Below are 27156 nucleotides of genomic sequence, written 5' to 3' on the forward strand. Positions count from 1 at the left end.
TTCAACCCCTTTTGATGGAGCTGTAGTCTAAGTCTCTTCCCATTCCAATTTATGGGTAAAATCTTTTTTCCCTATTTTATTTAAAATAATAGAATAAAATAAACTAGAAGCCAATAAAATACCTCGAGTCATATCGGCTCTAAGCTTAGGTCCTATTTAGATCGTATGGTCTAAAATTTAGTGGTTAAAATTTAAACCACTTTAGCTCACGAAGCTCTAGGATATTTAAAGTGTTGTCTAAAGTATAACTATAGACCACACAAATAAATTAAAATGTACTAAAATTTTAGTCATCAACTTTTAACTTTGCGCATGAAAATCCAACAGGGCGAACCGGGAGCCGTGCGAAAAGCGGCTCAATTTCATGAAACAGGGCAACCGTTGCCCGTCGGTTTTCAGCCGAGCGTGGCGTGAGGCCGTGGGCCGGTCGCCGGGATCGTCCAAAACCGTGGGATGTGGGGTCCAAAACCAAAACTGGAGTGGCGTGGCCGCGTGGAGTGGAGGTGGAGCCGCACTCTTCTGTCACACAGTGAGCACTGAGCTGTCCCTCCCCTCTGGATCCTGCTGCCGGCTGCCGCGTCACGTCACGTGCAGCGCACACACCCATCCGCCGGCCGGGCCGGGCCCCCATCGCCGTCGAGTCGCCTCTGCATTCCTTCCTTCCCAGGCTGCCGATCAGTCCACTCCGGTCCTCCCACTTCACTCCCAGCTCCCGAGCCATCTGATCTGCTCTGCCCCCACGGGCCCCACCCGTCGCCGTCGCTCTCGGCATGGCTTCCCACCGCCACTTCCTCCGCCTCCTCGACGACCCCTTCTTCCCCTTCCCACCGCCGCCACCTTCCTCCTCCTCCTGCTCGTTCCTCCTTGACCTGGACCACCCGTCGCCGTTCCCCGCCGCCTCCCCATTCCCTGACCTTGGCGACCTCCTCCTGCCCCCGGCGCCGGCGCTCGACCCCTTCTTCGCCTTCCCCCCGACCCCGTCCCCCTACACCCCGCTCCTCCTCCGCGACCTCACCGACCGCGTCGCCGCGCTCGAGCTCGCCGTCGCCACAGCGCGCCGCCGCCCCGAGCCCCCCGCCACCAGGAAGCGCACCTACGTCACCGAGGCCGGCGGCCGCAAGGTCAAGTGGACCTCCGTCGAGAAGCCGCGCGCCGGGGAGCGGACGCTCAGGTGGGAGGCCGAGATCAAGTCCCCCGACGACGACGGCTTCGACCGCAAGTGGAAGTGGGAGGCCAAGGGAGGATCCTCCGCCGCCGGTGGCGCCGGCGCCAGGAAGCTCAAGTGGGGCGCCGCGGTCAAGGGCAAGGGATGTCTCGAACCTTGGTCCCAGGCCTACACCTGGGAGGAGGACTTCACCGCCAGCGACAGCGACGACGAAGAGGAGGAGCGCGCGGCCGGCAAGAACAAGAACAAGACCAAGAAGGCCACCGTGAAGAAGGAGAAGAAGGAGGAGGTGAAGGCCGTCAAGAAGGAGAAGAAATGCCCCTTTGCCACCGTCAAGATCGAGGAGATCTCCGATGACAATGATGCTGGATGCGTCGCCATCAAAAAGGTCAGACCTTTTCTTCTGCATTCGTCATTCTCCCTCACTGGTGATTGGGTGGGTTTTTGCTCCTCACAGGGGTTTTGGACGGTGGTTGGGGCCAAGAAAGGTTTACTTTTTATTTATTTATTTTGATCTGAAGAAAAGGTTAGATTTTTAGCAGGATTAAGAGATCCATAGACGCTTGTTATGGTTTTAGAAGAGTTTGGTGATGTTCTACCGTTCTGGATCCGCATTCCTGGCTTCTTGTACTGACCTGCATTTTTTTTCCTCTCTGATGAGTGAAGGCATTTGCTAAGGGCAACGGCAAGGGAAAGAGGAAGGAGCTCTCCCCACAAGATGCTGCATTGCTCATCCAGATGACCTACAGGGCTCACCTTGCTCACCGCTCCCAGGTGCTTCGATGCCTGCGCGATCTGGCTGTGGCTAAAGCCAAGCTCAAGGAGCTCAGGTCCCTGTTCTATAACATCTCCTACAGGCACCGCATTGCGCATGACCACGAAGAGCGCCAGAGGTTCTCTGAGAAGATCATCGTCCTGCTCATAACCGTCGATGCGCTCGAGGTGAGCTGCATGTTTGTCATTGTGTTTCCTCAGTTACAATGTTGGGTTGCGAGTTGAGTTGTTGCATTGTTTGCCAGTGTGATATATTTGTCAAATCTCTTTGTGCAGCATTAGTTTCCAGTGCTGCGCTAGTATCTGAAGTTATTGGTTAAACCGTTTAAGTAATATTATCACATTGTTAGGAAAATAGAATCTATTGTACAAGTATTAAAAAGTTACTGGGGATCATTTTTGTTGTCCACTTGTGTATGTTTTTGTATGCACATATGATCCTGTAATGAATTAAAGATATAGGCTTACTTTAGATGTAGATACTAGAAATCCAAAATGGCTGCCCAAGGCCTGAAAACATACAAAGACTGACTTACTTGTGACAGTTTTTTTTTCCTGGATAGTATATTCACTGATGCTGTGAGGTTGAAACCTTTAGTATTGTTATTCTTAGGCAATGCTACATATTTCCTGTGAAGCCAACTTTGCATAGTAGCACAACATTTATATGACTGGTATTCGATTGATTAGTAAGCAGAAATCCATGCTATTTTGTTCCTTTAGAACTTCTCTACTGTTTATGTTGTAGGCTTCCAGCTTTTCCATGGCAAATAAATGTAAGGGAAGCCATCTAAATTAATTTCAAATGTTTCTAGATATTCAAGCATTTTAACCCTGCACTGATTGAAATTCTCAAGTCTTTTTTTCTGGATTGGAACCTATCTATTGATAATGCTATGGTAGTGAAGAAAAGGCAAAAAGCATTAGGCCTCGGTCTCTGTCGCATACATTTTGTATACCTTGCCTTTACCTTCACTACTAATGCAGTAGTGTTGCACTAAAATTAGGCGAGACAATCACATTCGCCTCTGCTTCCTTCCTTGAATATATGTCAATCAGATGAACCGTTTCTTCCTCAGCTTCCTTCTGATCCTTCTATTGTACTAAACATGTATTGCCAACTAACTAAACTGTTTTGTTCTTGAAATCCCTGCTTGTATCTCATTTTATCCCTGGGTTCCATATAACCAGTAAAAGTGAATGGTGGTTGGCATGCATAAATCGTAATACCTGTTCTTTCTGGGTTGCTTTGTGGTTTGTGAAGTGTTGGACATTAGCCTCGGACTCTGACCATCTTTGGTGCTTGCCCATGAATCCAGGGACCTGACTACATGGTGAGGACCGCGAAGAAATCTATGCTAGAGGAACTTGAAGCAATGCTGGAGGTTGTGGACCCTCAGCCCCCAGGGAAGCAGAGATCACTGAGCCACAGGAAGTTTGATCTCCCAGAGGGTGGAGCCATCTCTGATGAGAAAATGGCTGCTGCGAACAAGGCCGCCAGGATCATCGAGGAGGGTAAGTGATGCAAGGGTAGAGGGAGCCACCACCTTGTAAGTGGCAGGATATCATGCCTGAATCCTGATGAAAGCTCTGTAGCAGCAGCATATCTATTCGTCTATCGTCTAGGAGAAGTTTAGAACTGAGACAACTCTGCACTTTGTTGAGACTTCCTATTATCCTCGTGGGAGCTATCTCTGCACTTTGTTGTACCTTCAGTGTTATCCATGTTTTACTGTGAACCTGTAATATGTTGCTAGACAGTCAATTTGAGCTTTAGAATGTGTCAACATGTCTAGATGACTAGATCCATATCTATATGTATCTGCAAAGTGCTTTGAGCGACGATCTATTCAGCAATGAAAACAGCTAGTACTTGGTGTGTTCAACAAAGCAGCGTGCCTAGCCTCAGAGACGTTACATCCGTATCTATATGTATCTGCAAATTTGAAGCAGCAGAATTTGTGGAAACATGTACAGACAGCAAACATGTACAGACAGCACTAAGGATGGGAATGGGATGCACACAAACTAGCACGGTCTAGCATTCAGAAGAGCACACCAGGGACAGACTAACATCGATTCTTCTTCATCAGGCTCAACTCTTCTTCCTTTCATGGCCTTTTGGTGTTGGGGACTTGACTGATGGAGCAGCAGCAGCAGCAGCTGGGGGCCGAGCCAAATCCAAGCTCTGCATCTCGCTTGCCAGCAGCGCCCTCCGTTCTTTCAGGAAGTTGAGCCGGTTTGTCAGCTTTACTAATGCCGTTGATGCTGCTGGTGGTATGCTTCCACCGAAATCCTGATCAGCAACAACATACATAGGAGCATTCATCATCGCTAGCTCATCATTCGACAACAAAGGAAAGGAGCATCATCTCATCTCATCTCAAGCACAAACCTCTAGTCTGCTAGATCCATGAAGCCCTCTTATCCATGGGCTATTTGAATATTGTTTCTGCGCAAGATTCCACTTCGAATTAGAGGATGATGACGACGGCCCATCTTGGCCCTCCCTGGCAATCGATTGCCTTCTTTGAGGAGCCCTCTGGCTGATGCTCCCGACCGCCTCGTGACCTGGCTTGGCTGTTGAAGAAGGCGAATGCTGCGCAGTTTGCTTCCTTGACTGCTCAATATCACCCTGAAATGTTTTCTGTTCTTTTTAACCTGAAAAGGAGTTTCCTCCCGCTTATATTGAAAGCAGAATGAAAGGAATTTGGCACTCTTACCATGTCAGATGCAGAATCACTCCCAACAGTCGGTGACACTTCCACTGATGAGCTTTCAGGTCTGGAGAAAGGGGCCCCAGTTTAGTACAAGTCTACAACCGAAATGATGCCAGACAGTGAAAAAATAATAGACCAAAATCTTACCCGCCAACCCTGTCTGTATTTACAAGCCGTTTGTTGCATGATTCACAGCACAGCTGCTGGCCGCTGACCTGCCCACGAAGACCAGAAACCTCTTGCTTCAAGTTCATAATATCAGATTCAGCAGTCACAACTTCCTCAAGATCAGCCTTAGTCTTTAATTAACAGAGTAAACATTTTAAATCATGGAGAACAAAGGAACTGAGAATAAACTCACTAATCACTTCTTTAGGAAACTACCTTGCTGTCTATTGTTGACGGCAAGGACCCCTGCCCTCTTCGCAAATTCATCACCCCGGACTCCAAGGATGTCTTCAAATTTCTCTCCTTCTGCAGCTGATCCCTCAAATTTTCAACCTATTGAATCAACATTATTTTGCTGTCAAAAAGAGAAATGTATGACTTACTCTGAAAAAACACACCCAAACACCTTCAGAGGAATGAAATACTACATGGCCGTAATTTTGCATACTGAACACTTTGAGCATTATTTTATTGCAAAGCTTCTTATTTAATCATTGTGGCCTTTATTTCTTCTTGATGGCACAACGGTTTCTTATCGAGACAAAGTGACCTGGATTTTACTGACCCAAAATGAAAAGAAAAGATAACCCTTCAGTTCTTACTTCTTTTTCAAGTGCTAAACGGCGCTCATGTAGTTCTTCTTTCCGCTTTTCTAGACTTGACTGTAGGATTGCATTTTCTTTGGCCTATGAAAGAAAAGGAACAATATCATCTCATCGGGAGGTATCCAATGCCACTTAACCCAATTCATGTGATCATAGGGGAAAAGGCTTTACCTCCTTTGCAATTTTCGATTGTAGATCAATCTTGTTGCTCTCAAGTTTCTCAATAAGGGTCCTTGTTCAGAAGCCACATCAGAAAATAACTCAAATGTCAGCCCGAAATTGTGAAAGCTTCCTTGCATTTTTTTATATATTTTTCGTTCCAAGCTGCTGTTAAGTTTTGTTTGTGATAGTTTTACTAGTTGAAGTCAACATGCAAACACCGAATGGAAGGACAGCTTCACAGTGGATAAGCGAATGGCAAATGGCAAGTTTGCGATAGTATTAAACAAAGACCAATATCACAAGTAACAAATAAAGTATTGAGAAAGAAAAGCTGGAAAAGATTGTGGTGCTTTCAAAGGATATATGTTTGCAATTCTTTCAATAAATAGGAAATGTCCAAAGGCCACTTACTCATCATCGCTGCAGCATTCAATCTCCTCTGTTGACAGGTCTTTTCTTGCCTGTATATCAAGTATTCCCATAAAATTGTAAGATTATCCTACCAGCATTAATATGAAGAACTATACCAATAACATTTTCACTTACTGAAGTACGGCCCCATAAGGTTTTTTTGCCCTTGTGTGCTGAACTGCATGATTTCTCCATAGATTTTTCTCTTGAAGACGATGAACGAGAAGTTGATCTTAGTATACCATCTTTGGATCCATTTGGTCCACACGATTCTTGTTTCTGGTTGGATTGACTATTGTCCTCTGCCTGTGCACCTTCTACGGAAAATGAATTAAGCGGAGAAGAATTTTGATCAGTGCCTTCCCTTGATGCACCATTTTCTACTCTTGTTGCTCTATAGGAGGTTGAAGATACTGGTTAATTATTGTCATTACCTGCAGTTTCTGAGATATTGTTTTTAACCTATGGACCAAGAAAAATTGAAGTCAGAGACCTAAAGCTGCAGTTCTGAAAAATACATGTGTTCTACGCCAAATGAGCAAAGTTATTTGCAACTTTGTATGTGCTTTGAAGCTGTAGTCTAAACTATTCTTCAATATTGTATCCAAGAGCATAGTGTGACCAAGGTTTTCTTGTGTAAGAATATAGTTACAAACACCGCAAAGCGATTTGCAGTATATGATGCACTTAGAAGTCTCCATGAAATACAAGCAGTTATAGATATAACCATCTTTATAAAAATATAAATACCACTGTTTAAAAGTGGAAAAGTTTGACCACACACATAACTCAGGCACCTATATTAATGGACAAAACATATGAGCCAAGTTGCTAATCTATGCATGCTAAAAGGAGAAAAACAGGGTACCCTCAGAAATTGAAATAATAAAATATAGCACGTTGAAACAAGAACCATATCATGAAAGGCTGCAAAAAGCTAACATCTGTCTCGAAGGACCTTCCAATGCCAGCATGGAGAATATCTCATCTATAATGTTTTGGAATCAATACAATGATCAGTGAAGTACCTTGCCATCCTTGACATTAGCGTTGATCTCATGTTCACTGTCATCAGAGTAGTCCAAGTCTTCTTCAATGTCATCTTCACCAGAATCATAAGAACCATCGTCATCATGGATGTCATTATCTGTGAAATATTCCTTATCAACATCGTCATCCTCAGACTCGGTATAAGCATCTGAAGAACAGGAACCTTCTTCCAAGTCCTGTATGATAATCAGTTGAATTATAACTCATGAATGACTACGTTAAGAACTTCACATGGATCCAGTAAAAAGAGGATACATCAAATATCTGATCAAATTCCTCCATCATAATAATAACAATAGCTTGTGCATGATTTGCAGCCGCAGCAGCTTGAAGTAGCTGGAATGAACTGTCCCCTCCCATACTAAATTCATTGTCTATGTCACATTCTCCAAGAAGAAGAGGTCGAAGAAGGAGTGGTGCCATGCAAGCTGCCAAAGCAGATTGAGACATCCTATTCACAGCTTTGTGTGACTCAACAATTTGCATCATCTTAAGAGTCCTGAAGAAAAACCTGATTAGTCTGGAGCCCATTTGTTGGGATAATTTTGTTACGGTTCTACAGGATAATGTAGCTCAGTCAAATTGATTATAATGATACCAAGGGATGAGAAGCCCCCATCAAGAATGAAAATCCAGCTACGACGCCACAGGAATTAATATGCTAAGTATAAAGTTTTGGTTGGCAAGAAAATATGATATAAGCATACAAGTTAGATACCTCTGCAACAATTGTTGATTTGGTTCTGGGAAAACTTCATATATCACCCTATTTATCTCATCAAGTCTTCTTGCCTTGTCACTTCCTGTATAACACTAGTCTTGATCATCGTATGATTCTAACATATCAAAATGTTGTAGATAAGAGCATATATTAATTTAATTATGTGTAGTTACTTTATGACATCAATTGGGATTATATATCACTTTAATTGATAAATTCAGAAATACAAGATAACTACTGAATGCATAAACAAAGTTTCAAATTAATCTTACGGTATGCTTTAACCAGGGCAGTGCAACATGATGCAGGAACTGGAGATGATGGCATCTCTCGAAGAACATACTGTATCAAAGGAAAACCAGACAAATATCAGTGAAGAGCATTCCTTTTTAGTGAGATTGTAATCAACACTTGCCAAATATATACCTTAATACAGTCACCAATAACATGAGCATCCTCTTCTGGGGAGAACTCGTTTTTCCCTAAAACACAAATTAAATGTGTCTTAAATAGTACAAAGAAGATGGTAAAGCAGTCAAAGCAAATAAAAATACAATTCCCACACATTATTATGGCCCTCATAAAATATCTTCATGAAAACATAGTGAAGAAGACAGGCTATTTTATTAATTGAACTAAAGACTGCCAAACACCAAAAGTAGTTATCCTAGATAAGAAAAGAAAAGGTTCAGTCCAAAGAAATCACCCTTTTCATAATCCCGAATTCTGCGTTTGACTTCTTCAACATCAGCAGACTGACGCAGGATACCCTCTACCTTGACCCCTACAGATAAAGGGTTTTTTTTGTGTGTGTTAGGACTGTGCTGAATGATTTATAGCCATTTATGCTTTTACTCACCATAATGTAAAATTTGCCAAGATTGTGTAATGACCACAATAAGCAAAAGAACTTACCATGATCTTCAATGAACTTCAGGGCCTTCTCCAGAAATGATGGACTACCATCAGCATCTACTAGTGCAAATTCTGCAGGTCTGCCAATAACAGAACTGTCCTCCGCTGCACCACAAACAACTGAACTTGCTTAGCATAATGAAATGCAATGTTTTCAGGTCGTCTGGTCGAACCCGGTCGCCATGTGACTGAACAGGAGACTAATCGCGATTAGTCGTCGACCAGGCCGATTAGTCGACCTTGGTCGTCCATCTAGTCGTCCATGTATATCAGGTCATATATATATATATATATATATATATATATATATATATATATATATATATATATATATATATATATATATATATATATATATATATATATATATATATATATATATATATATATATATATCAAGCATATGTTACAGGGTTCATCCGAACAATTTTCACCCTTGAGCTCTTGCCCCCGCGTCGCTCCCACGTGAGCGGCTCGGGCGGCTCCCCCCCAAACCCTAGCAGCCCCTCCCCTCCCCTCCCCGCCGCGCAGCCGCCGGAGCTGGCCGCCGGCAGGGATGGCGGCGGCGGGGCCCTTCTCCCTTCTATTGGCGGCGCGTGCGGCAGCAGGCCGACGGCCCCTCCCCTCGCGTGAGCTGCGTGGAGCTCAGCGGGGAGGGTCGTCGCGGCTATGGCGGCGCCGGCTGGTGCCCGAGCTGGCACAGGGGACGGCGGCGGGCTCTCTTTCTCCTCAGTGCGTTCCCCTCCTCCTCTCTTGACGGCGACGGTGGCGACAGCTGGGGCCGCCTGTCCGGGCCACGTGAGGTCAGATCCAGTGCCCGGGAGGCTAGATCTGGACTCCAGGTGGCCAGTTCGGCTTCGGGGCCGGCGGCGGGTGCAGTGGCGGCCGGTGGCGGTTGCGGCGGCGGCCGGGGCTTGTGATGGCGCTGGGGGCAGCGCTCTCTCCTCTGCCTGCCTCTCCCCTCACGGCCCTGGCTGTTGCGGTGCCTGCGGTTGTGGTCAAGACGGAGGCGGCGCCGGCGGCATGGGGCGCCGTGTTCGGGGCCTGGTGTCCAGATCCGGCGGTCCAGGGCTGGGGGCGGCGCCCGAGATGGTGGGGCACACGCCCTGTAGCGGCTGGCGGCGAGGTCGGCTGTGACATCGGCGGGTGCCAGGGTCGACAAAGATGGTCAGTGGCGGCCTCGTTGTGCGGCATTGGGACACGAGCGGCGGAGTCAGGTCCGGCTCTGCGTGGCCCGGACGGAGGGGGTGGCGGCCGATGGAGCTGTGCGGCTGCTGCGTGCAGCCGGCGCGTCGATGCCCCTCTAAAGGGGCTTCCGTGGGGCGGCGGGACAGCGACGATGGCGGTGAAGGCTGGCGGGGGTCCGGCTTCGCGACCCGGCGTTCATGCTAGAGGGTTCTTGGGCGAAAGCCTTGGCGATAGCGACACCATTGGGCGCCACTTCCCTGTTGGGGGCGTCGTGTTTCCCCTCTAGCATGTCATCCAAGGGTGAAAACCCGGTCCACTTTGGACGTGCGACGGTGGCGCCATCGGCGTCGCTCCCTTCCTGAAGGCGTCGCATCCGGATTATCACTGCGGCCTCGAAGCGAGGCATGGGTTCACGACTGGAAGTCGGAGCTGCTCTTCGATGGTTGAGCTTGGCAACGATGACCGGTGGCGGTCGTTCCTTTGGACCCGTCGGGAGGTGACCAGTGGGTGGCCTGCCATGGGAAATCCAAGCTGCTGGCAGCTTTTGCTTCCATGCTCGGCAACGATGATCTATGGCAGTGTGTTGTGTTTGTCCTCAATCGCGTTGCGTGGGGTGGTTAGCCTCTCGGGTGCCATTTTGGCTACTCGGTTGGCTAACCTTCTTGTACATTATTACATTCTTTCGTCTTAATTGAGTGGTAGAGTTCTCGGGTGCCATTTTGGATACTCGGTTGACTATATATATATAGTATACACAATAAAGCAAGCATCAAGACTGCATTAGTGTTTAGCTGGTGACACTAATGCAATCTTGATCTTGACGCACCTGAACAGCAGCACTGCTGCAGTAGCAAAATAACTAACATTTAGCAGACCATAGCAGCTACATAGCCAGCATATTACATAACCAAATTAGTTCAGTACAGATAAGTATAAGGAAAATGGACCCTTGGCCTATTTACTTTGGATTTTGGTGTTTAATGACCAACACAACCAAATTGGACTAATGAATTTGCAAGTGTTTGTTTTATAGTTCAATAGGGTGCAAGACGTAACTTAGACGAATGTGACGTGATGATCCGATGATCAACACCTCAAGCAAGACCTTAGGAGCATAAAAGAAGACCCAAGAAGATCAAACAAAGTCTAAGCATGAAGATTGTAACCAAGCTGTATGCAAGATCGCGAAGAAATGAGCTCACTGTGGTGACCGGACGCTGGACAAGCGACCAGACGCTGGCGGCAACCGACCGGACGCAGGACAGCAGCGTCCGATCGAGTACAGTAAGGTTCCAGAGCGACAAATCTGTGACCGGACGCTAGCCAGCGTCCGATCAGTATATATTGCCGGCTCAACGGTCGGGACGACCGGACACGTCCGGTCAGGACGATTCAGCGTCCGGTCAGTAGCAGTTTTGCGGGAATCCGACCCCAACGGCTACTTTCTCAATGGGGCTTATAAATACAACCCCCAACCGGCCATTTGAGAAGTGTGGAGCTGAGAAAACATACCAAGGGTGTTGATACACCATTTTAGTGATCTCCACTTGCATAGTGCTTAGTGATTGATCAGGTGATTAGCGTAGGTGCTTTACGAAGTGCTTAGGTTGATTAGACCACCGCTTATGCGCTTGCTCTAGGTTTAGGCCTAGTGTTTAGTGAGGTTTGCATACCTCTTGCTACCCCGTGCTTGCGAGCACAAGTGTTGTACATCGGAGGGGCTTGAAGTCTTGCGAGATCACACCAACCGCGTTTGTGGTGTGGCCACCACCATGTACCGAAGGGAACAAGGCTCGCGGCGTTTCGGCCGGAAGCTTGATAGTGAAGACGGCGGGGAGCATCCGGGAGAGGCTTGCCGGAAGGCACGTCGGAGACCCACTTGCGCGTGGGGAAGGCCCGAGGCTATCCACGGAGTTACCCGACCGGGAGCTTGGCCCTTGCGAGGGATTCCTTGCGAGGGGCTCCAACGAGGACTAGGGGGAAGCTTGCGCGCTTCTCGATACCTCAGTAAAAATATCGAAGTCGTCGACGGGAGTTTGCATATCTCTACCTTGCTCTTTAGCTTCCGCATTTACATTAATTACTTTACTATGTTTACGGTAGAGATAGCAACACACTAGCAAAACCATAGTTGTACATCTAGATAGTTTATCTATTGCATAGGTTTTGCTAGGGTTAGAAAAAGAGGCCATAGTTTTGAGTTAGAATTTTTAAGTTGCCTAATTCACCCTCCTCTTAGGCGTCACGGTCCCTACAATTGGTATCAGAGCCGGTTGGCTCAATTTGGACCTTTGGCTTAACCGCTGTTGAGCCGACGCTATTTAGAGTGGTTGGGATGGATACCGCTAGGCCTCCGCTCTTTGACGGCACTAACTTCCCATACTATAAAGCTAGAATGGCTTGCCACCTTGAGGCGGTTGATTTAGGTGTATGGAGAGTCACTCGTGACGGGATGAAACTCATCAACAATCCCAAAAAACCGACAAAGAGTGATGAAAAAGAAATGCACTTCAATGCTAGAGCTAAAAATTGCTTGTTTGAATCACTTAGTATGGATGTTTTTAACCAAGTATTCACTTTAAATACGGCACATGAAATTTGGTTAAAACTCCAAGAGCTCCATGACGGCACAAGCAATGTCCGTGAGCAAAAACATTGTCTAGCAAAGCAAAACTATGATTTCTTTACTATGAATGATGATGAGTTTGTTCATGATATGTATTCTCGTTTAAATCTAATTATCAGTGAGCTCCATTCTATAGGATTATTAAAGCAAGATGATGCGGACATCGTGAGGAAGATCATCTCCGTGCTACCACAAAAGAAATATGCAAGCATCATCACCATCCTTCACAACATGGAGGACTTGAGCAACATGACCCCGGGCATAGCCATTGACAAGTTAGTGGCATTTGAAATATCATGTAAGATGGGTCAAGAAGAAGCTTCTTCACCAAGCAAAGGCAAATCTCTCGCTTGTAGCGAGAAAAAGAAGATGAAGGGCAAGCAAGTTGAGACAAGCTCAAGCTCAAGTTCCTTAAGTAAAGATGAAGAAGAAGATGAGGACGATGATGATGATGATGAAGATTCAAGTGATGATCAATCTTCCCCCTCCACCTCCGATCTTGATGAAGAATCAAAGTGATCAACAAGGTAGAGAAGATGATCCAAAGACTCAATGTCAAGGGTGTGCCCATCCAAATTCAAGATTTCATTTTCATAAATCAAAGAAAAGAGCAAAGAAAGAGAGGATGCTATGGATGCAGCGAGTTAGGGCATTTTGTGGAAGTTTGTCCAAACAAGCCCACACCCAAGACAAAGAAGAAGGCATGAAAGAACCAAGCCCTCACATCAATAAGATCATGGGATGATTCTTCAAGTGAAGAAGAACCCCATCACAAGAGGCGAGGCAGCAAGCAATCATCATCAAGCTCTTCTCGTGTGTGCCTTATGGCATGAGGTAACGAAAGCTCTTCCTCTAGTGAGAGTGATAGTGATGATGATATGCCTTCTTATCATGAACTTGTGCAAGAAAATCTCAAATTTGCTAAAGCTTGCACTAGTCAACAAAAGAAGCTCAAAAGTTTTAAAAAAAAGCTAGATAGTTCACAAAAAGTATACAAAACCTTGCTTGAACAATATGAGAACTTTGCTAATCTCAATGTTGAACTATCTACCAAAATTGAGAAACTTGAGACTAGTACAACAACAAATGCATGCACAATCAATGATGAGCAACTTATAAAGAAAAATGAAAAATTAAAAGAAAAGTTAGCTAGCTCACAAGAAGCATATAATAGTTTGCTTGCTAAAATAGAAACCATGTGCAAACATTGTGATGAGCTAACTAATAAAGTTGCTAATCTTGAAGCCGTTAGCACAATCCCCACCAAGGCATCTAAAAGAAAAAGTTCTATCTTTAACATGTCTAAAACAGATGCCTCTACTTCTTGCAATAATTTATGTTTAGACTCACCTTTGTGCAACCAAGTTTGTGTTGAAAAAGTTGTTGTAGATACATGCACACAAGAGGTTGTAAAGGAGAATGAGCAACTCAAGCAAGAAGTAGCTTGCCTCACCAAGGACTTGACTCAAGTGAAAGGCAAGGCAAAGCAAACCCAACTTTATCAAGATAACACCGTCAAGGGAGTGAAGAAGCTTGATGAAGGACAAACCGTGGTTTGTTACGTGTGCCACAAGGAAGGTCACAAGTTCTATGAGTGCAAGGTAAAGAATGGGGGAGGAGCAAAGAAGAAAGAGAAAAAGAAAACAAGCAAGCTCTCCAACACCTACACCAACAAGGTGGAAAAGAAGGCCTCCACACCTTATCTCTTGAAGAAGAAGAAAATAACAAGGTGGTGGCCATCAAGGTGAACAAGCAAGCCAACAATAGGGTCAAACGCTTTTGGGTGCTAAAGGAAATCATTTCCAACATGAAGAGCACCAAGAAGGTTTGGATCCCAAAAGAGAAGTAAGAAGTCCATCGGACAACGGGAAATTTGGAGACTTGGCAAAATTTGGATGCATTTCATGGGGTGCATCATGATGGATAAAGTCATTGCCAAGTAGGTTAGTGAATACTATGGACCCAAATTCCCCTTCCCATGTTAGGTAACTAGATGTCATTACTTTCAATTAGTATTCATTTCAATTGGTATTGTTTTTCAATTGTTATACTCTTAAAGTTAATTGGTATCTAGTTATCTTTCATGCCTATGTTTGCATTTACATGCTTAAATCTTTTGTCAATGCTTTCAATAGGTATATCATATGGTAGGTTTGCTCGGTTTCATTATCAACCCTGGGAGCAAACCTACATGGTTTAAAATTGTTTAGAAGCACGGCACATAGCTTGTTTTACAATTATTTATCTAATATGTGCCAAAGTCCAAATTGTAGATAATCTCTCCCAGATATCATCTTTCAAGTGGTATTTTGATATTTTAAATCAATGTGCACAGATTTTACAAGTATTCAACACTTGTGTGCACAAATTTAGAGGAGCTTATTCTACAACTTGGATGCTTTGAGACTAACACTTTTTCAAATGGTATTAAATTTTCAAACCTATCATATGTGTAGTAGTCTCATTGTAAGGAAATTGGAGTCCCCGGAGTTAAGCATCATTCTTCAATTGGTATCATCATGTTGATTTCATTTCATATTTATATGTTTTCTCCATGCATTATATAGATTAAACTCTCTTGTACAATAAATTGCCAATTATGCATATGCTTTGCTTTCTACCATATGTATGCATATATTCAGGGGGAGCTTAGTCTATATAATGTGAGAGTCAAATTTTGTGATTCATTTCACTCTATACACAAAGGATCACGAAATTTGACCCTCCATTGTGCTACTAATGTCTTCCTTTTCGGTGTTTGATGCCAAAGGGCGAGAATTTGAAGGACCAAAGGCAAGCATCAAGTTGATGTCTACAAGTGGTAATGGTCCGAGAAAGGGAGGAAAGTGAATTATGGATTAGTCTAAGTAATGGGAGAATTTTTTTTAGAAAGCTAGGCTTTAAGGGCAAGACAAGTTTTTAAGTAAAGTTTCAATTGGTATCTATCAATTAGTATCATATAAACTTGCCCTTTGCATTGCATCCTAGTAAGTAGGTAGTTTTTAACTTCCAAATTCTTATTATTTGCTTGTTTTGGTCGTGTTGGCATCAATCACCAAAAAGGGAGAGATTGTAAGGAAAATGGACTCTTGGCCCATTTATTTTAGATTTTGGTGTTTGATGACCAACACAACCAAATTGGACTAATAAATTTGCAAGTGTTTGTTTTGTAGTTTAATAGGGTGCAAGACGTAACTTGGACAAAGGCGACGTGATGATCCGATGATCAACACCTCAAGCAAGACCTTAGGAGCACAAGAGAAGACCCAAGAAGATCAAGCAAAGTCCAAGCATGAAGATTGGAACCAAGCCGTATGCAAGATCGCGAAGAAATGAGCTCACTGTGGTGATCGGACGCTGGACAAGCGACCGGACGCTGGCAGCAACCGACTAGACGCAGGACAGCAGCGTCCGATCGAGTACAGTAAGGTTCCAGAGCGGCAAATCTGCGACCGGACATGTCCGATGGCAGGCGACCGGATGCTGGCCAGCGTCCGATCAGTATATATTACCGGCTCAACGGTCGGGACGACCAGACGCGTCCGGTCAGGATGATTCAGCGTCCGGTTAGTAGCAGTTTCGTAGGAATCCGACCCCAACGGCTACTTTCTCAATGGGGCTTATAAATACAACCTCCAACCGGCCATTTGAGAAGTGTGGAGCTGAGGAAACATACCAAGGGTGTTGATACACTATTTTAGTGATCTCCACTTACATAGTGCTTAGTGATTCATTAGGTGATTAGCGTAGGTGCTTTGCGAAGTGCTTAGGTTGATTAGACCACCGCTTATGCGCTTGCTCTAGGTTTAGGCCTAGTGTTTAGTGAGGTTTGCATACCTCTTGCTACCCCGTGCTTGCGAGCACAAGTGTTGTACATCGGAGGGGCTTGAAGTCTTGCGAGATCACAACAACCGCGTTTGTGGTGTGGCCGCCACCGTGTACCGAAGGGAACAACGCGTTTCAGCCGGAAGCTTGATAGTGAAGACGGCGGGGAGCATCCGGGAGAGGCTTGCTGGAAGGCACGTCGAAGACCCACTTGCGCGTGGGGAAGGCCCGAGGCTATCCACGGAGTTACCCGACCGGGAGCTTGGCCCTTGCGAGGGGCTCTAACGAGGACTAGGGGGAAGCTTGCGCGCTTCTCGATACCTCGGTAAAAATACCGAAGTCGTCGACCGGAGTTTGCATATCTCTACCTTGCTCTTTAGCTTCCACATTTACATTGATTACTTTACTACGTTTGCGGTAGAGATAGCAACACTAGCAAAACCATAGTTGTACATCTAGATAGTTTATCTATTGCATAGGTTTTGCTAGGGTTAGAAAAAGATGTCATAGTTTTGAGTTAGAATTTTTAAGTTGCCTAATTCACCCCCTCCCCCCCTCTTAGGCGTCACGGTCCCTACAATAAGCTAAAGTGTTCAACACAAAGTCACAAACATTGACATTCAATAGTCCCACATGTCCGTCCTGTTAAACAGGCCCAAAAACAGAGTAACCAAACTGGTCGTCCCTGTCCTAGTCGGACGATTAGTCGTCGACTAATCGGACGACCAGCTTTCTGATCGAGCTAATCGAGTCGGTCCTCCTAATCGAATACCAGGACCGACCAGGACGACTAATCGTGATTAATCGCGATTAATCGGACGACCTGAAAACATTGATGAAATGTAAGGAATCCATCCCTCCCACAAAAAAATTCAGTTATTAGCAAATGCAGGGGTTCCATTCTACTATTTACAATTAGCGCAGTGATGTCTCTAAGATCGCCCTTGCGTGCGCTACCCTGGAGTCAGTGGCAATTGTTTTATTTGCCTCTCTAGCTGGCCTTTCGTTTTTAGGATCACCTTGTGAACTACTCCCTCCGGTCCATTTTATCTGCCGCAAGTTAGAGTGACACGGTCTCCTATATTACACTTTGACTATTCATTTGCTTTATATTATATTATTTATACTTATAAACTTATAATCATTGGATAGTATAATTCTTTACGAATCTACTCATATAAAGTTTGTATTATAATAGTTAAAAATTATTACCCTAATTATTGGTTAAAGTTTTAAAAGTTTGAATCTTGATATGCGTGTGCGTCATATAAAATGGACCGGAGGGAGTATTAAGAGTTTGGTTGTATGGTTGCTTGAGTGTGCAAATTTTTTTTAAATAAATGTGGCTGATTCCTCTATTTTGAGGATGAAGCTGGATTTTTTCCATTACGTAAAAAAAAAGACGCAGGCATATTCTAAACATCTAAGATCTCAAATGGTGAGCAAGTAACGAAAAATTAACAAAGCTTACACTGTTCAGCTGGAGCTTCAGCAGGTTCTGCTGCTACGTCAGTGCTGAATATTGGATTTTGCCCCATTGTAATTGCTACGCTGGGTGCCTGTGCTAGAGCACTCTCCAGTGCATTTCTCCACTCATTTAGATCTTCTGTGGTTTCTGCCTGCTTGGTGAAAATTCATACCATTAATTCATAAATAATAACATACAAGTATGGTACCTGTAACAAATTAATGGAACAAAAATGAGCCAATTTCTACAGTGTTACGGCATAGACCCCTGCAAGCTCCTAAGGAACTAGAACTAGCATGGCCCTCCCCTCAATCTAACCAAGTAACCATCACTACTGCTACTTCAATCACTGCCAGCCACACTCAGTTGTGCAAACCGCAACAAATAACCAATCCCAATTGGAACACCGGAAGCAATATGCCAGACATTGTATGAACTGGACAACTAACCTTCAGAGTGAAAGTTCGTCCATCACGGCCATCAGGAAAGAACACTGTCAAAAGTTTCCTTTCTTCTTTGACAACAACACTTAACCATTCCCCAATATTATAAGCTTATCAGACAATATGGAAGAATCATCAACCTTTCGTCAAAGTTTCGGTTTCATTGCATACCTTCCGGAGCTATTCAAGTCGATTCCACCAAGTGTAACAATTGGTTCAGCTCCTCTGGGTGGGGGCACATTCTGAAATTAAAGCACAAAATTGGGAGTGAATACTGTGTTAATTTTTTTAAGAAACCAAAACTCAAAAATGGAAAGAAAAAAACAAGCTTTAGCAATTGTACTTATGGCTTGATACTAAAAAAATAACCTTTTATGCAACTTTTTGTTATCCAACTAACAGGACGAAAAGTAACTATCCCACTTCACCACTAGTTTCACCAGAATGTTTCCCCTGACAAAATGTGTATGCAATGATAATTGTATTCTGATTTCCATCACAGCAGAGTAATGTCAATTTGATAATCTATAGGGGTATCTGAGCAACAATATGCCCCTATCACAAGTAGCTGTGCGTATAGGTATATGATCATGGTATAGACGTATTGACAGGGCCCAATAAAAACAGAGCTCAGTCAGTCTAGCAGATACTATATCTCCAGCCACTACCTGGTAATGATTAACAAAGTAAGATGAGACTTACAGCCAAAGTAAAACTTGAAGAAAATATTATCTCATTAATAAAGTGCAGATTTCACATTGTTATGGTCATTTGGGAGTGTATTTGCTACGATCTCCTCACGAGAAGCGGATTAGCATTACGAAAGCTTCTTTAGTGTTCATTACAAGAAAAATTATTTTACCTCAAACATATGAATAGGATATTACAGAGAGCAGATTGGCGCATGAATAATGATGTAAATAAACACAAAAAAGTACAGATAATACAGTAGAACTTAAGGAAAAGGAGGAACATTGAAGGAACTAGTGCAGTATATCTTACAGGGTCACTTCTGAAGAACACTAGGGATGCCCTTGTAAGAATAAACCAGCGCTTTTTCCATGATGTCCATCCAATTCCTGTTTATAGAAAATGCAATATGTAGTGTTTTATCTCGAAAGTAAAATGTGATCAACTATGGAAGGTGACTAAGTGGGGCAGCCAAGCTTTGACGCTTAAACAAATTATGACCATTTGGCACCAAAAAAGGGATAGCATAAATAAACTATTTAAGGTATTAAAGGAGAGGAAGGAGAACACAGAATTTATGCAATATCATACATATTTGCAGGAAAGCATACCTTTAGATGAAAGTAGTAAATGTCCACTCTTAAGGACCTGCACTAGAAGAATACTTATCATTGTCCTTGATAGTTTTGTTACAAAGATATGGAGAAAATAACCAGGTATATTTCTCTATTTTTACTGTCTATCATGACTTAAATAATAGTATACTTTGCAACAATTAATAAGATAAGTTTCTAGTAACTTTCGCTTTGACCTCAACAGCCAGCTGACACAGTTCGACCAAGCCCCTGCTCACTTGAGAACTTGGTGGGAAGAGACCATGCCCAAGGTCGCAAAAGAGGAAAGAAGATGCTTCAACGGTGATGAGGACATGACACCCATGCATACGACTATGTTTGGCGCATGGTATGGAGGGGTAGGAGGCTAGCAAGGGTGTCCAAGTCAAGAAGGAGGCCCGAGGCTAATTCGGTTCGAGTTCCCGAGGTGGAGGCCCAAAGCAACTCAAGTTCGAGCCCGTCTCGGAGTCCAGGACCAGTCTGCCTTAAACTGGTCACCCAGGACGCATCCGGACTCCGTTTTCGACGATCCACATATGGATGGAAAGATAATTAGATAAGGAAGCCAATGCAAGTGGTCTCACATCAAAAGCCCTTCGGAATCAATGGGAATCGTCGAAACAAGTCAACGTCCAGAATCTGCCAGGGTGCTGCGACACCGTCTTTTGGTCCGTTGGACCGTGTATCGTATTTGGGCCCATTAGAGGGCGCGTTCAGGGGGGTGACGCCCAAGACTCTATAATTAGCAGCCGTCGCTCTCCTTAGAGTTTGAGTTTTGTTTAGTTCTTAATTTTCTCGTGAAACAGACATTGTTTTGCTGCAACTGTGCCGCCAAGGCTGCTTGTTGTGAACCAGGGCTCCAGTTCTTGATCGTGTTCGCCTGTAGCGATTAGTCATTTCGAATAAAGACTTAAACTCCTTCTTGTTTTCATAAGCCTCATATTTATTTGCAATTTCAGATTGTGTTCATCCCGTTCTTACTTGTGTTCTCGATTTGCTTGCAGGAGAGCCTTCTCGGCGAGGTCAATCGCGTTCGCGTGGTTGATAACCAATGGAGCAGTGGTGTAACGGTTGCGGGGGTCTGAATCAATCTTGGTTCGAAGCCTAGATCGTGAACGTCGAGTCTCTACCAATCGACGCTATCATACCTATCGGAAGATCGGGCCTTGTCTACATCAAACGGTTTGGTGATTTACACATGCTGGAATCTTTGGAAGGAGAGAAATCAAAGAATCTTCAACAATGCCCAGGAATCGGCTTTGCAGGTTGCCTCAAGAGTCAAGGAAGACATTGCAAAAAGGAAAAGGGCTTTAGAAAGGGAAGGCTAGCAAGCTGAGTTTCATGCTGTAGCTGTATCAGTGTTTGTTGACCCTTCTTCCTCCTTTGCCTACCCCACCTTTTTGGCTGCTGAACTAAAACCTGTACATAAAACTATTCTCTCCTTCCTTAATTGAAAGGCAGAGCTCCTGCCGTTCATTTTAAAAAAAAAAACTTTCGCTTTGACCAGATGCTGAGGCACGGCCAAGTTGCAGATAAGCATCAGTAGCAGCCATGCACAGTGATGACAACTTGTGAAAACATCAAATTGTATAAAGTCAGCTGATACATGTTGAGCAGCGTATTAGTTATAGGACACAGTACAACATTAAAAAGGCCATTTCTTTTATTTTCTTTACTGCAGCACAAAGCCTTTAATTGTAAGATTACACAAACCTGGCAACTAGGACAAGAGATCGGCGGGCTGTCACCAGTTTCAGATGTGGAGTTCGGGTCTCCCTCCCCACATCGACAGGTCTTAAACTGATTTACATTCTCAGTAGGCTGTGAAGAAGAAACCTATCAAGAGAATTAAACAAAGTGAAGTGAACATGTAGAACAGTGCCTCGGTCAAACAATTAAACAGTGATCTTGTGAACTTGACTTTAGTGCAAAAGGAAGGGGGGGGGGGGGGGATGTTTTTACATAGAGAAGTTTGATTACTACTATTATTCAAAGCATAATAAGGCATGGATTTTGTTTCAGCATATCCTCCATAGGCATGCATTATGCAGCATATTCTCCGTGATTTACTCTTTTATGTACCAATGATTCATAACAAGAATGCCTGAAGTAAACTATACGGTGTGATTACTACTACCCAACTCAGAACAGACATATCTACTCCAGTAAAGCACTTGAATAATGCAACGATGTATATACACATTGATAACCAAACTCCAGCACAGAACATAAAAATTATTGTTGAAACATATGAACCGCTTACTTGCTGGTATGGAATCCTGAACTCGGAAGCTGACATTGTCAGCCTGGTCTAAACGGCCGACTTACGAAGAACGTCAGGATGATTTCTGTCCTGGCATTGTGCTGCCGTTCTTGCTCCCTATTTAGAGATGCAGGGTACAATGTTAGTGTCCATAAAGTCATGAGCTTTGTGATCCACAACCCCCAAAAGAAGAGTAAGGTGAAATGGCACAAGTAACTGATCCGAATACCAATTTGCTGTGCTTTCAGATAAAGACGTGCCTATGTTGAGGGGGTAAAATCGATGTGCGTTGTCCCAGTTGTGCAACCAAGATTCGATTTTGATTGTGTGAAGGGCATGGACTGTCGATCCATGATCCATATCGCAATCAGCTATAGGCTGACTGGCAATGTACATTCGAAACATATAGATGCTGGGGCGTCGCGGATGTTACCTGAATGAATTGAAGGAATAAATGTCACTGATGCGAATGGCGGAGGGAAGAGGCGAATTCAGATTTCAGAGTAGTTGCGTTGCGGCTTGCGGCAGGGCAGGAGAGGAGAGGACAGGAGGCGATCAGAAATCCCCTAGCGGAGACTAGCCTCCCGATGTTGTTCCCCCGACAGCTGCAACAGCTGCCCCTCGGGCCTCCGCTCTTCGCTCTTGGCCGGTCTTGTTGTTTGTGGCACCAATCCATGGATGGTTGGTAGAGCTCCCTCTTCTCCAAGATACATGGATCCGATTGGAGTACTATTCTTGGTAGTTGAGTGGACAGCATCGGAGAAGCAATTGGAGACATGGCATGCGGTTCAGATGGAGGGACGGCGCCACGTCGTTGCCCGCCCGCGCCCGGTGTTCATGCCAAATTATAAATTTGCAACAAAAAAAAAGATAGAGAAATGGATGAAGAATCTGCAGGGAGAAGCAGCAGATGATGAACCGGCGGATTCGAAATAAAGCGATGTCTCATTTTGGCACGTAGTCACCAATAATAAAGCGATGTCTCATTTTGACATGTAGTCACCAACTATGTGAGAAGAGAAGGAAAGCTATAGTCCGACCATGCACCCAACCATCTTTATTAGTTACCATGCATTATTTTCGAGTAGGATTAAAAATGTGGCGGAACCTTCCGAATTGTATGGTCCACATGTGTTCGTCATTGTCCTTTAAACTTCTGATAGCTGCACACGAGAGCCAGATGGCTCCGAAAGTCTGTCGGGTGTCCTCGGGGAACCCCGAGTCATCCACGTTCTCTTCCAAGCAGGATCCATTACAGAAAGCATTGCAGTATTACAACAATTTATACAAATATAATACATCGGAGTAAATAGCGAAAGACTTACAACCATAAGTTTACAAATCATTCGTTAAGTTATTACAAACTATAAACTTTAGCCGACTAGGCAGTAGGGTAGCATGACAGATACCACTATGATCACTCAAGAGAGATTCACCCTGCCCAAGAGTCCACACAAACTCTTCTAGTGCTAGCTCTCCTCCTGCAACAAGGGTTTAACAAACCCTGAGTACAAAAGTACTCAACAAGACTTAACCGACAAAAAGGAAAGACTTCAAGGATATGCAGGCTTAAGGGGAATCAAGGTAAGTCTGAAGCAAAGATCAAGATTAACTTTTGCATAAAAACTTACTAATAATTAATCCTTACTTTCAGCTCCAGTTAAGTCATTATTAGTCTTCAGTTTGCCCCTGATCTAAAGCAACCACTTCTTTAGTCATCACATCTCATGATCATAAGTACCATTGTTTTATTTGATTAACTATGATGAGTGGTCGGAGGATCGAGTCTTCTTCTCCGAGAAGCAATGGTGATTCGAATCGATTAGGCCCAGCTGGGGTTTCCTTACCACACGACGTATGCAGGTCCCGGTCCTGAACCTACATACATCAGCCCTCACTCAGATCCTCTAAAACGTGAACGAGTCCTGCGCCACCCGAGAGTACAGTACCCACCTCCCAGTGCCACTCTTGGTGGATTTCACCGGATGAGTACACGCTACTCTCTCCATCTCTCCACTTCTAGTGCGCGGTTGGCCTTTCACGTAATGGAACAGCTGAGATGTTAGGCTTACCAGAGTATGTGCCCAGTACTACAAAGTCTCGAATACAACAGGCCTACAACGAATGGTCCTTAACCGACACAGGCGGGGCACTATGTTAAGACTTAATTCTTAACGCAAGTAAAGAGTCCGCCCGGTCTCAGATTAAAATTCATGATCATTATTAACCACAAGGCATTCCCTGGGTAAGAACATATATAAGCAACTTGTTGCTCAACTCTTATCCACTAAGCATGACTAAGCATTTATTAACTACTACTACTACCATCCGGGTGAGTATTGAAATATCAAGGCAGGTATGCAGCAATTGGTATTCAAACAACTCCTATTTTACTTAAATGCATCCATCAAATGACTTAAGTGAATAACATTTATAAAACACATGGAAAAGGGTTATGCTCTGGGGCTTGCCTTCGGTGTCGGGGTTGTCAGTTACTTTAGATAACCACAGAAAAGATAACCAACTCCGACTGTTAGAATTCCACTTCAGGGACTAGCTCAACAATGGAATTCCACTCTTGATCACTAGACGTAAATAAATATGCATGCTTTAGGATGATGAGATGTTAAGCATGGATTAAGATGATTAAACAAAATTATTTAACTTGAGTACAACTTTCCTTCATTAATTAAGTAGGTTAATGACTCACAAAGCAATATTTGTTTTCATTAACAAGATTAAATATGGGTACACAATCAAGTAATGAAATTGCCAAGGAACAATAAAGGTGTGGTGTCCCAAGGTCTACAATCAACCCAAAAGTGCACTCAAGTCATGTTATGATTAACTCTATCAATTAAGCATTTATTAATTAATTAACTAAGCATAGAATTAAGTGGATAATTTACATTCATCAAAATAGTACCAAAATTTTTGTGAAAGCAGGTCTAAGCATGTAAAGCATACACAAAAATTTTCATGATTAAAATATAATTATTTTGTTCTATAAAAATCATGAAAGTTACATTTATTAATTAAAAGAGGTAATTTTGTAGTATGCAAAAACTAATCATTTTCACTATTTTATATTTTTCCTATATATACAACATCATAAAGAGGCTACACAAAAATGTTCATAATTTTATCTTACTTCTATGATTTATTAGGAATTAAACAAGATATAGCACAAAATAACATTTTCTGGAAATGAATAAATTCATTTTCGATTTAAAAACCTTTATTTACTCACTCCTCTCCTACCCTCTCTCCCTGATGCATGGGGCCTAAAGATGTCAACGGGGCCCCGTTCCTCGATTCCCCGTGGGGAATTCACCCATTAGGGGACGGGGATGGTACAAATCTTCTCCCCATGGGGAATTAAATGGGGAAAAAATCATCCCCATCGGGTATGACGGGGACGGGGATGGTATGCATGCCCCCGTCCCCGTTCTCCGCGGGGACCCAAAATATTTAAGGCCCAATTCCATGTGCACTAAGGAGGCTCCTGCTTAAGCTAGCTGGGCCGGCCTAACAGCCTCCTCCCCCGTTCGAGCAATGGCCCGGCCTGACAGCTTCCTCCCCCGTTCGAGCAATGGGCCGGATGCGATGGGAGGCCCAATAAAAAACACGTTGCGTTTGGTGGAGAACTGAAGATGAGGCAAAGCTTTAGTACCATATCGGCTACGGAGCGTGGAGCGCGGAGGGAGGGAGCTATAAAATAAGGGGCACCCCAGCCAAAACAAAGCAAAATTGTGTTCTCTGGACCGTTGGTTTCCATTTAGGACTAATGGGCCAGCATGGGCCTATGTTTCTATAGCTGCTACTAGCCTTCAACAAAGCTAGCACTTCAGGTGGTGAGTTGATGCGGGGATGAGGATCCCCGCGGGGATTAAATCCCCGAGCGGGGACGGGGATGGGGAAGAAATGCTTCCCGTGAGCCTTCATGGGGACGGGGACGGGGGAAATTTGCCCCCGCGGGGACAGGGATGGGGCAGGTGGCGAGCATGCGCTCTGGTGTGACCTATGGAGGAAAAGATCAACGGTCATCTCGGTGAGCTTCACGGTGTCAAGTCAAGCACAAAACAAGAAACGAGAGGACGGGACCTGCTAAGGTGTGGTCTGGCCACGACAGAGGGGCTTACGGCGACGATGGCGAGCCGTCGCGGTGGAATCAGTGCACGTGGCCAAAATTCATCAGCGAGGGGCGATACAAGCGGTTTAGGGAGATGCGCAAGGAGCAAACAGAGTTGTATGCGCGAGCAATTGGGCGATGGTGCTCTGGTCATGTTGAATTGCGTCGGCGAGCAAATGGTGACGACGGCGAGCGAGAGAGGAAGAAGAAGACGTGCAGCGACCGACTCGGGGCTTAAAGGAGCGGGGACATTATGAGAAGGACGCTAGTTGCTGCTGCCTCCATTCACGTGAAGTAGGACATGGTGTGGGCGTACCTAGAAGCGGCCGGAAGGGCGACGGCGATGGCAAAGCAGGAGGTGGCGTTGTGCAGTTGGCCGGCTACAGTAGCTCTTTTCCCTTCTTGCTATTTTCCAAAATTGCTCCAAAATTTATATAACGTCTTCAAAATCTTCAAGAATAAAAGTTGTCCAACTTGATCTGCTCTACAACTTTGCTTTTTGGACCTTACTCAGATTATGCCTATATTTTGAAATTTGAAATTGGGGATAAAAGAGGGTATTTGAATTAGGATTTTGAAATTCAAACTTAAATTCTTTGGTGAATTAATTGGTGATCAATTAGTTGTCACGACTATCAACTAAATACACCATTGATTAGAGCAAGGATTGATACAAACAATAATACATTAGTTGAACCAAGTTTACTTTGAAAATTCATTTTATAAACTCTCCAAATTTGAATTCAAACTTGAATTACAAGACTAAAATAAGTTTTGGAATTCGAATCTAAATTCAAACCTGAAGTTCAAGTTTTAGATTGTTGGACTTGATTCTTATCCCCTACATTTGGCACTAGTGTAAAGTACAACTTTACACCTCAAATTTAAATAGGGCATAAATTCAAGTGTTTCGGGTGAAATTTAAAGATAAAAGATCACGAAGGATTTTAACAAGATTTTTGGTTTTAGGTCACACACCACACATATGCATTGCATAACTTACTAAACAACATTGATTTTAGTTATTGCAAGGCATAATTAGCTACCATGGATGCCTATAATGCACAATGATGATCATGTCCAGGTTTTAGTGTTGCTTAACATCAGGAGTGTTACAGCCCTTCCCCCTTACAGAAATCTCGCCTCGAGATTACGAAACACATAAAGCCTTGGGTTAAGTAATGGAAAAGAAATTGTGTCAAACACATATTACAAG

The 27156-nt window shown here is 44.0% G+C and overlaps 2 protein-coding genes across 7 annotated transcripts; one reads left to right on the forward strand and one right to left on the reverse strand.

Moving 5' to 3' along the window:
- Positions 1-460: 460 nt before the first annotated feature.
- LOC136525374 (BAG family molecular chaperone regulator 7-like) lies at positions 461-4002 on the forward strand. The gene is made up of 3 exons (XM_066518380.1): positions 461-1553; positions 1832-2107; positions 3259-4002. Exons 1-3 carry the CDS (start codon positions 771-773, stop codon positions 3460-3462), a joined length of 1263 nt encoding a protein of 420 aa, XP_066374477.1. The 5' UTR covers positions 461-770; the 3' UTR covers positions 3463-4002.
- Positions 3757-22710, reverse strand: LOC136525373 (rho GTPase-activating protein REN1-like). Of its 6 annotated transcripts, none has more exons than XM_066518375.1 (26): positions 22242-22710; positions 22069-22149; positions 21809-21925; positions 21259-21381; positions 19543-19579; positions 19244-19320; positions 18413-18483; positions 18248-18326; positions 17802-17949; positions 8692-8796; positions 8483-8560; positions 8203-8258; positions 8049-8118; positions 7774-7858; positions 7311-7554; positions 7034-7231; positions 6440-6467; positions 6141-6322; positions 6006-6055; positions 5604-5664; positions 5430-5513; positions 5044-5160; positions 4807-4958; positions 4663-4723; positions 4335-4586; positions 3757-4235 (listed from the first exon to the last, which is right to left on the reverse strand). In XM_066518375.1, exons 3-26 carry the CDS (start codon positions 21842-21844, stop codon positions 4035-4037), a joined length of 2595 nt encoding a protein of 864 aa, XP_066374472.1. In that variant the 5' UTR covers positions 21845-21925; positions 22069-22149; positions 22242-22710; the 3' UTR covers positions 3757-4034. The 6 variants fall into 6 exon arrangements, with proteins under 6 accessions (XP_066374472.1, XP_066374471.1, XP_066374475.1 ...); XM_066518374.1 differs by having other exon boundaries at positions 22038-22149; XM_066518378.1 differs by lacking the exon at positions 22069-22149 and having other exon boundaries at positions 4807-4901; positions 22242-22709.
- Between the last annotated feature and the right edge of the window lie 4446 nt (positions 22711-27156).

The sequence above is a fragment of the Miscanthus floridulus genome, chromosome 19 (genome assembly GCF_019320115.1).
Source record: "Miscanthus floridulus cultivar M001 chromosome 19, ASM1932011v1, whole genome shotgun sequence".
Taxonomy (NCBI): domain Eukaryota; kingdom Viridiplantae; phylum Streptophyta; class Magnoliopsida; order Poales; family Poaceae; genus Miscanthus; species Miscanthus floridulus.

Excerpts from the sequence above, each read along its gene's own strand:
- LOC136525374 (XM_066518380.1), top strand. The coding sequence starts at position 771 with ATGGCTTCCCACCGCCACTTCCTCCGCCTCCTCGACGACCCCTTCTTC. Across the intron at positions 1,554-1,831 it reads GATGCGTCGCCATCAAAAAG|GCATTTGCTAAGGGCAACGG; the intron begins GTCAGACCTTTT and ends TGATGAGTGAAG. Across the intron at positions 2,108-3,258 it reads TAACCGTCGATGCGCTCGAG|GGACCTGACTACATGGTGAG; the intron begins GTGAGCTGCATG and ends CCATGAATCCAG.
- LOC136525373 (XM_066518375.1), bottom strand. The coding sequence starts at position 21,844 with ATGTCAGCTTCCGAGTTCAGGATTCCATACCAGCAA. Across the intron at positions 6,468-7,033 it reads CTAATGTCAAGGATGGCAAG|GTTAAAAACAATATCTCAGA; the intron begins GTACTTCACTGA and ends CTTGGTCCATAG. Across the intron at positions 5,514-5,603 it reads AATCGAAAATTGCAAAGGAG|GCCAAAGAAAATGCAATCCT; the intron begins GTAAAGCCTTTT and ends TTTCTTTCATAG.